Below are 9,274 nucleotides of genomic sequence, written 5' to 3'. Positions count from 1 at the left end.
GTCTGTAAATTAATGTGCCTTTTGCTCAATATGGATAGTCAGATTTTTGAAGGAGAATGCTAAACTTATTCTCAATCAAAGGCTTTTATTCTTTTTTATGTTTCTTGTTGTTTATTTAATTTGTTTCTTATAATTTTGATATGCATATTGCTCATTTTTTATTCTTTTTTCATTATTGCACAATTAGGCCGCACATCAACTTCATGCTCGGCTATGCAAAAAGATATTGAGATGTTCACAAGATTAATTGAAATACCCAATGAGGCTTATGAACTACCACATAAAGACCCTTTTCAGCATTGTAAAGCTATTCGATTCGCTAATGAACCTCCCGCCTTCTGTTGGTAAAATAAAGATGCAGTTGCCCAAAATGCCAGATGAGTTATGGAACCTCTATGTAAATGATATGACAACTTTGGGGGCCGAGTTCCGTCGGCGTTGCAGGACATATAATAATTCTTTGGCATTCACATCTATTAAGATGACTTATGATGAAGCTTTGGCTAAAGCTAACAAAGGGGTTTACACCTTCAAAGTGCAGGGTATTGTTCGGCATTATATCCAAGAACTAACACCTAAGGATGGTGTGCCGAGGCATTTGCAGTTATATTTCTATGGCACTGAGAGAGAGTTGGATAATCGTGTATCTCAATCTGAAGGATTGGACTGTGTTATAGTTTCATTGTTGGTGCGTGAATCAATTAATAGGAATATTTGTTGTTGTTCATGAAAAAGGGTTGGTGCGTGAATCAATTAATAGGAATATTTATTGATAATTTTGTGTTTTATATTGTTTGTTCTACTTTTTGATAAGGACTTATCTATCATTCCATGCAGATTTGTTGAGGAATTTCAAAACTCCTTCAAGTGTTGCTATGAGAGAATATTATTGCTATCTGTTTCAAATACGCACCGACGATATAATAAATATCCTTAGAACTGGTCGAGTAATTCAACAGTTTCAGATTGATACTTATGTTAAGATCGAGACACAAAGACTAGATTTTTTTCGTCATAATCAGTCAAAGTTTGAAATGAGGGCTAAATCGTATCAAGGGATAGTTGAGAGTATAACATCTAATGGTGTTATTAGTGCAAAATCTATTGGTAAGCGTGTTCTTCTTCCTAAGACCTTTACAGGTGGCCCGCGTGATCTACGTTGTCGTTACATGAATGCGCTGGCACTTGTCGCGAAATTTGGACGCCCAGATATTTTTCTCACAATGACTTGTAATCCAAAGTGGGTGGAAATTCAAAGTGAATTATTTCCTGTTGAGAAGAGTCATAATAGAGCTGATTTGTATGCAAGAGTTTTCAGGGCAAAAAATGAGGAACTAAAAAAGGAAATTGTAAAAGACTCTTTGTTTGGGGTAGTTGCACCTTATTTTTATGTGATTGAATTTCAGAAAAGAGGCCTTCCACATGTTCATTGGTTGATAATATTACAACCATGATATAAGGTAACTTCAACTGAGGCCTATGATCGATTTGTATCTGCTGAGATTCCAGATCTTGACCTGACTCCACATCTACATTCTTGTGTTATTAATCATATGATGCATGGGCCATGTGGTGAACTCAACCCAAAGAATGCATGCATGATAGGGGAAAAATGCAAAAGTTATTATCCTAAAGAGTTTAAGTTAAACACTGAACATCGGTTGGACTCATACCCTGACTACAAGCGTAGAGATGATGGAAAAAAGGTTTTGGTGCGTGGCAAGTGGTTGGATAACAGATGGGTGGTCCCTTATAATGCTTATTTGTTGGCAAAGTTTGATTGCCATATTAATGTCCAAGTTTGTACGGATGTTAGATCAGTGAAGTATCTTTACAAATATGTTTGTAAGGGTAATGATCAAATAGCATACAATATTGTTGATGTTGAATCTACAGGGCCAATAGATGAGATTTTTGATTTTCAAAAGTCACGGTGGCTTTGTGCTCCGGAAGCTATGTGGCGAATTTATGGATTTGATATTTTTGATATGTATCCATCAGTTTTGCAATTACACGTGCATTTGTCGGGGTATCAACAGGTTTTCTTTGCGGCCAACCAATCTCTTCCGAAAATTGTAGATTCTGATCATGCTAACAGGACACAACGTACAAAGTTTTTTGAGATGAATAAATTTGTTGAAGTTGCAGCACTAAATTTATTGTATCAGGAATTTGTTGAACATTTTGTATGGAGCTTACAAACTAGGAGGTGGACACCGCGCTCTAGGTTAGGGACAATTGGTAGACTTGTCTCTGTCAATATTACAGAAGTGGAGCGTTTTTATCTAAGGCTTCTGCTGAATCATGTTAGGGCTCCAACATCTTTTGAAGATTTGAGAACATCAAATTTTTTTTTTTTTTTTTTTTTTGATCGGGCAAAGTCATGTTAGATGTTAGTAGTTAGTTCCCCATCCACTCCAAGAACCACCTTATCTCTCCATTCACCAAATCCACCTTATATCTCCAATCTCCAATTCGCTCCCAAGAGGGATCGAACCCGGGTCACTTCACTTAAGTGAGGACCTGGTGGCCAGTGGGCTAAGCCCCCTGGTTATTTGAGAACATCAAATGGAGATTGTTTTTGTCTTTTCGGAAGGCAGCTCTTGATAGAGGCTTATTGGATTCTGACAACGATGTTAGGCATGCGATTCACGAAGCTGCAACTTATCAAATGCCGTCTGCTCTGCAAAAGTTATTTGCGATTACACTTGTTTTTAATTCCCCTTCTGATCCCAAAAATCTGTGGATTGAATTTAGAGATGCTTTATCTGCTGATATAATGCGGGATTATCTATTAGACCATGTAGAGGGTTATCGGTTATCTCTACGGTCCATTGATTCTTTTTTGCAAATGATGGGCCATGGGATCGATGAGTACTTTGTGGTCGATTATATAGTTGGGTTGACTCGTGAAGAAATAAATAGTTGTGAATTTGCAGCTGAAATTAATATGTTAGTTGCAGAACCTGATTTAGTTTCGGTGGGTCGTTTTAATGAAAGACAACGCTTTGCTTATCTTGAGATAATGTCCAGTGTTGCTTCACCAATTGGCTCAGGCTTTTCATTGATGGTCCTGGTGGCACTGGAAAGACATTTTTATATAAGGCAATCTTGGCCACTGTTCGTTCAACTGGTGACATTGCGCTTGCAGTTGCTTCATCTGGTGTTGCAGCTTCTTTGTTACCAAATGGTCGAACAGCTCATTCTAGATTTAAAATTCTGTTAAATTTAGATGAATCTATGTCATGCTCGATAAGCAAGAATACTGCGCCTACAAAGCTAATAATTGCAGCCAAGCTAATATTATGGAATGAGGCATCGATGGCAAATCGAAAGGCAGTTGAAGCTTTAAATTTATTGTTGCAAGATTTGATGGAAAACCAGTTATTGTTTGGTGGGAAAACAGTTGTTCTTGGTGGAGATTTCTGGCAAACTATATCGATTGTTCGAAGGGGTTCTCGTGAAGAGATAGTGGATGCTTGTTTGGTATTTTCATCCATATGGCTTCTTATTCGAAAATTTCATTTGACACAGAATATGCGGGCAATGGAGGATCCTATTTTTACAGATTTGTTATTGAGGGTTGGTGAAGGCATAGAGCCGAATGTTCGTGACGATTATATATATTAATCTTCCTGATGATATGTGCCTTTCTTACCATGGTTCAGATTCGCCTCTTGACACACTGGTCAATGAAATATTTCCATCATTTGATGCATATTCTAGCGGTGCTTCGAGCCTTATAAATACCTCTATTTTAACTCCTAAAAATGAATGTATGGGGGAAATTAACTAATCATTGATTGGAAAATTCTCAGGCAACGTGGTTGAATATGTTAGCACGGATTATGCAAACGATCCAAGTCAGCAACAATACTATCAAGATTATATGAATGCAATTAGTGTTGGTTCATTGCCACCACATGTTCTTAAATTAAAGGTTAATTGTCCTGTTATGTTACTTCGCAACTTAAATCCATTGGAGGGGTTGTGTAATGGAACACGTTTAATTGTGCGTGATCTTGGTAGGCACGTGAATGGAGCAGTCATTGCTGTGGGGACGCATTCTGGTGAATGTGTTTTAATCCCAAGGATTCCATTGGAGTTGGATGATACACACATATGTCCAATTACTTTTAAGAGGCTGCAGTTTCCGCTAAGATTGTGTTTTGCTATCAGCATCAACAAATCTCAAGGCCAAACATCGGATCGTGTTGGTGTTTATTTGCCTCATCCTGTTTTTTCACATGGACAGCTATATGTTGCTTTATCAAGGGTCAGAACATCAAGTTCAATAAAATTCCTGATTCGACCGCCAGTTGCTGATATGGATTCAACATGTGAAACAAGAAATGTTGTGTACACTGAAATTTTGCAAGCGGCGACATGATGATAAATTTGGGTACTTTGTAGAAGGCAGGTATTTATAGGGGTGTACTCTTTTTTGGGGTAGTCTTAGTTTGAAATAGAGTATAGAATAGAATTAGTGAAACATTTAGGATCTTATAATATTGAATTCCAATTAGTTAAGATTACTATTTTGCTTGAATTTGTACTATAAAATATATATATTTGAATCTGTTTATTTGATCTAACTGTTATTGTTTGTTTTGTAATTAAAATGCTTTTGTTACTTACTGCCATGATCCAATTAGGTTGTCAAAAGAGATGGAAGAGAGTTTGATCCCAATGAATGAGATTCTCCCAGGAATGAAGGAATGGAAATGCAAGGTGGGAATGATCAAGAAGCTAGGAGCTAAGCAAGCTAACAATAATCCTAATAAATTTCAGAAACTAATCTTGGGTGATGGCTTGGTAAGTTAATGAGTATCACTTACATTTAAGTTGTTGTAGTGAGTTTTTCTTACCTTTAAAAGGTGACATATATTAATTTTTTTGTTCTTTTTAGGGCCACACTCTTGATGCTGTGATATTCCATGATAATATAGATTGGTTCAAACATGTGCTTCAAGAGGGTAATGTTTACATGGTGAAAGGAGATTATGTTTATGATCCAAAGCAATACAGGAATCCAATTGTGACATGTAATTACCAATGGACGTTAAGAAAAGATACTTCGGTGAAGGAAGAACCAAATGATTCTATGTCTGTTGGGGGACTAAGTTTTAGAACAACTCCAAGTTGCGAGTTCCACAAATTCCTCTCAACAAAGACATTGATCAGTTAAGCTAAGCAACTTAGTTATTGAAGAATTGTGAATGATATTTCTATATTTATTTTAGCAATGTTAATTAATCATTTTCTTCTCTTACTTAGATACTGCTTATGTCATTATTGCTACCCATGAACCTCGGGTAGTCACAGTCAAAGGACAGGGTAAAGTCATTCGTGAGTATGCTGTTATAGATACAGAGTATGTTAGATACACGATGAGTTTATGTTTTTGTATTTCTTTACATATGTTTAGTTTAGTTTAAAGTAACATATTACATGGAAATGTAGGTTGGAATCGTTTGTGGTGACATTTTGGGAAGATTCTGTATCCGATGAGATCTATGCTAAATTGGAACCTATTTCGAATAGGATACCATTGTTGTTGTTGAATTTTTCAGTCGTGCCATATTACGGTATGCATGATTTTACTTGGTGAGATAAATTATACATACATAAATTGTTAGGCACAATCGATGATGGTTTATTTTTAATGTTCAGGATTGAGTTTGACCTCCAATGCTCAGTCAATTGTCTTGGATGGCTTTGAGAATGAAATGCTAATTGAACTAGAGAGATGGTATTGTATAATTTGTATAACAATTAAGAACCTTATCATGTGGATATTTTTGTTCTTAACTTGCTTATAATTATCATAAACAGGAAGCAAGAGAATGAAGAGGCCATTAACATCTTAATACAACCTGGTGGTTTTTTTGAAAAGAAAGTGTTGCTCTCACCCAAGCAACCTTTAAAGATTACTAAAGTGGAACAAATGTTGCAGAATCAAGAGGTGACTTACTTTATATTGTACTTGCACAAGTAACATGAATTTAACATTTTTTTAATTTCTTTTCCAGAATACATACTTTAATGTAAAAGTTAAAGCAAGATTGGAAAATGAATACCAAGATTACTTTTACATTGGTTGTCCAATATGTTCCACAAAGACAGTTGCATCATATGGTACGGAGTTCATGTGTTACTCAACTCCATGCAAGAACATGAGAATAGCAAATCGAAGGCGCTAATCTATTAATATCTCTTTTCTTAATTTATATATATTTGTACAAGTGTGTATATTGAACACTTGATTTTACAACAACTTCAGATTTAGTCTCATGGTCTTTGATGCGTCTAGACAAGGGGAAGTCACTTTTTTAGGGAAAGAAGCTCAAAAACTTCTTGGCCTAGATCCTTCAGAGTTTTATAAAAAACAAAATCAGGTGAGTATTCTACTATACAATGGTCGATTATTATCACATTTACAAAAATGAATAATACCCTTTTAAAAATTATAGGGACCCATAACGCAGGTGGATTTTCTTAGGCAACGCCTATGCAATATTGTCTTACTCTTAAAGTTAAAAAGTCGAATATTTAAAGATGTTTGTACTTTCACTGCGGATGCTATTGAGATTTTACAAGATGATGGTGCAATACCATCTGAGAAAATTAGCATTGAACCTGAAGTTCATCTGGAGCAAGGTTTGTATAATTTTTTTCTTCTATTCTATGTATTATTAAATTAAGATTATAATAATTTAAGTATTTTATTCTCCAGGGCTGCTAAAAAGTGCGACGAGACAATTGGTTTTTCCCGAGTCATTAGGTGAAATATTTCCAACTAATTTTGTGATAGCAACCAATTAATATTTGTTGTAATTAAATTTGAACATTTTAGTTAAATTAAGTTAAAATTTATTGTGATTTTTTGTAATGATGATTGCTGTAATTAATATAGATAATGATGAAGACATTCGAGCAAAGGATGCTGCCAAAGCTAAAGGCAAGGGGGAAATGTCCCAAGAAAATGTCCCAAGAAAGCCATGTTGAATATATAAAAGGTGAAAATGATTATGATATGCTATTCTTGCTTGAAAAGATAATAATTATAATTTTGGTGAAAATGATTATGATATGATATTCTTGCTTGAAACGATAATAATTATAATTTTGCAACAACAGACACAATTGGAAGCTCATTTGAAGATAATCTTTCTTCTGATGATGATAAATCAATATCAGGTATCACATCCACTGTTATAAATAGATACTTGATATTAATTGCAAATTCATTTAATATAACTATATTGCTTCTCCATCACAGAAATCTTCAGGGGTAAAAAGAAAATTTGCTCTATTGTTCTATCCGATGATTCAAGAAATGATAGTCTGAATTGTGTAGTGGAATCGGCTGAAAGAGGTGTGTCACCAAAATTTAGAAATTTATTTTCAAATAATCTAGGTTCGACGTGTATTTGATTTTTTACATATATAATAACAAAAGTGTATGTGATGAAAAAATGCACGCACCCAATAAGAAATTTTCTAGATTTAATTTTCATATTTTATTCATCTAAGAAATCGGGTTCAATTCATATACTATATCAGGTAACATTGGGAAAATCAAAAGAAAAAAAGTCGTGCACTTTGATCTTTCTGATGAAGATTCGGGTATTCAATTATTATTAAAAGATTTAGTGCATTTTGCTAAAGATTTTCATGATATGTTTTCCACCAGAAAATGATAATCATGGCTTAGTGAAAATGAGGATTCTTCTTATCACTTTGAACACATGTTGGTGAAACCTTTTATATTCTTTTCCATGAGTAGTGAGTGTTTTACTTTTTATTGCAATAGAGAAATTGTATAACTAATATAAGAATAATGATTGATCTAACAATATTATATTGGTTTTGTAATGTTAGAGGATGTTGATACACCTGAGAATTTTGATGATGCACATTTGGATATGCCTATATCAGGTAATAGTTAGAATTTATATCCAGCAAATGATGAAATATTATTGTGTCATTGTTAGAAATTTCAAAAAGAAAAAAGAAAGTTAAAAACATTAGCATGAGGCCATAAAGTCAGGTGAACATGAAGATAAAAAATCCTTAAACATGTGCATCTAAACATTCTAATTTTAAATTGATATAGCCTATGTTTAATCTATTCATGTTTTGAACTACCACTTGTTACTATTGTGTAATTACCATGAAATCTGAACCAATACACGTGTACCAGTTACTTGCTTAGCTCCAACAACTTATAAAACGTATACAAATATAATTAATGAACTTTATTTGTAGATGAATTTGTGAAGAGAGCAACCGATGGAAAAATTGTCGAAGATTCTCATATGGAGTCATGTCTAGCTACCTTTGGCAGGTAATTATTCAACCAATTAGATAAACTTTTGTTTCTAATATTCTTCGTTGTTAACAATATTAACTCAATCATTTAGGCACACTATACCAGGAGAAACAGGACCTTGTGGAAGAAACATCAAAGAAGACTAAAATAACTCAAGCTAAGGACAAACAAGTAACTAAGGGTACAAAACTGAAATACTAGAGAAAAACTATTGTCATTACATAAACACTTAATCTTTGAAGTGTGTTCTTGTATGATTGATGGGGGTTTCTGTGCAACATTATCAGCAAAGAAGGCGAATAAAATGAAGTCTAATAGCATATCTGATCAATCCCACCAACTTACTGAAGTGGTTGTCGAGCATAACAAAGGTTAGTATTCTACATGAGACAATGGTGTTAATAGTTGTAAATCAAATCATCAACGATATAGGATATTATGCAAATACATTATGTTTGTCATTAACTAATTTTATTAATATTATCATCAGCTTTTAGGCAAAAGAGTTCCACAAACACCAACACTCAAGTCAAGGAGTGGCAGAACAATCAAGAGAAGAATATTGGACTAGTGAAAGATTTTATGAGACTTTGAAGAAACTTTTGTATGTACTTTGTACAAATTATCTATGTAACATCCCACATTTTATTATTATTTCTATTTTGAGATTCAATGATTTATTAAAATTCTAGAAAATAGTCTCTTTATGTTTTATTCTTGAGATTATGTGTAGGGGATTGCAGGAGTCTGAAATTGCGCCTAGATCAGATTTTATTATTGAGTTGATAGTACAGATTTATTTAATTATTTTATTTGGGCCTTAGAATGAATTAATTTGTTGTATATAAATATTGGGCTTTAGTTATGTTAGTAGGCTAGGTATATGACCTACTTTAATTTTATCTGATATAATATCAGAACATCAGTATTTCTGTAATC

General features: G+C 34.0%; 1 protein-coding gene across 1 annotated transcript; it reads left to right on the top strand.

Annotated features, from left to right (window-relative positions):
- The first annotated feature begins 259 nt into the window (after positions 1-259).
- On the top strand, positions 260-4,390 carry LOC131007904 (uncharacterized). Its single transcript, XM_057934817.1, has 8 exons — positions 260-668; positions 838-1,370; positions 1,461-2,186; positions 2,597-2,952; positions 3,057-3,486; positions 3,535-3,592; positions 3,669-3,728; positions 3,819-4,390. Exons 1-8 carry the CDS (start codon positions 260-262, stop codon positions 4,388-4,390), a joined length of 3,144 nt encoding a protein of 1,047 aa, XP_057790800.1.
- Positions 4,391-9,274: the final 4,884 nt, after the last annotated feature.

This window comes from Salvia miltiorrhiza, chromosome 2 (genome assembly GCF_028751815.1).
Source record: "Salvia miltiorrhiza cultivar Shanhuang (shh) chromosome 2, IMPLAD_Smil_shh, whole genome shotgun sequence".
Taxonomy (NCBI): domain Eukaryota; kingdom Viridiplantae; phylum Streptophyta; class Magnoliopsida; order Lamiales; family Lamiaceae; genus Salvia; species Salvia miltiorrhiza.
The sequence above is the reverse complement of the archived record's forward strand: the minus strand, read 5'-3'. Positions and strand labels throughout refer to the sequence as shown.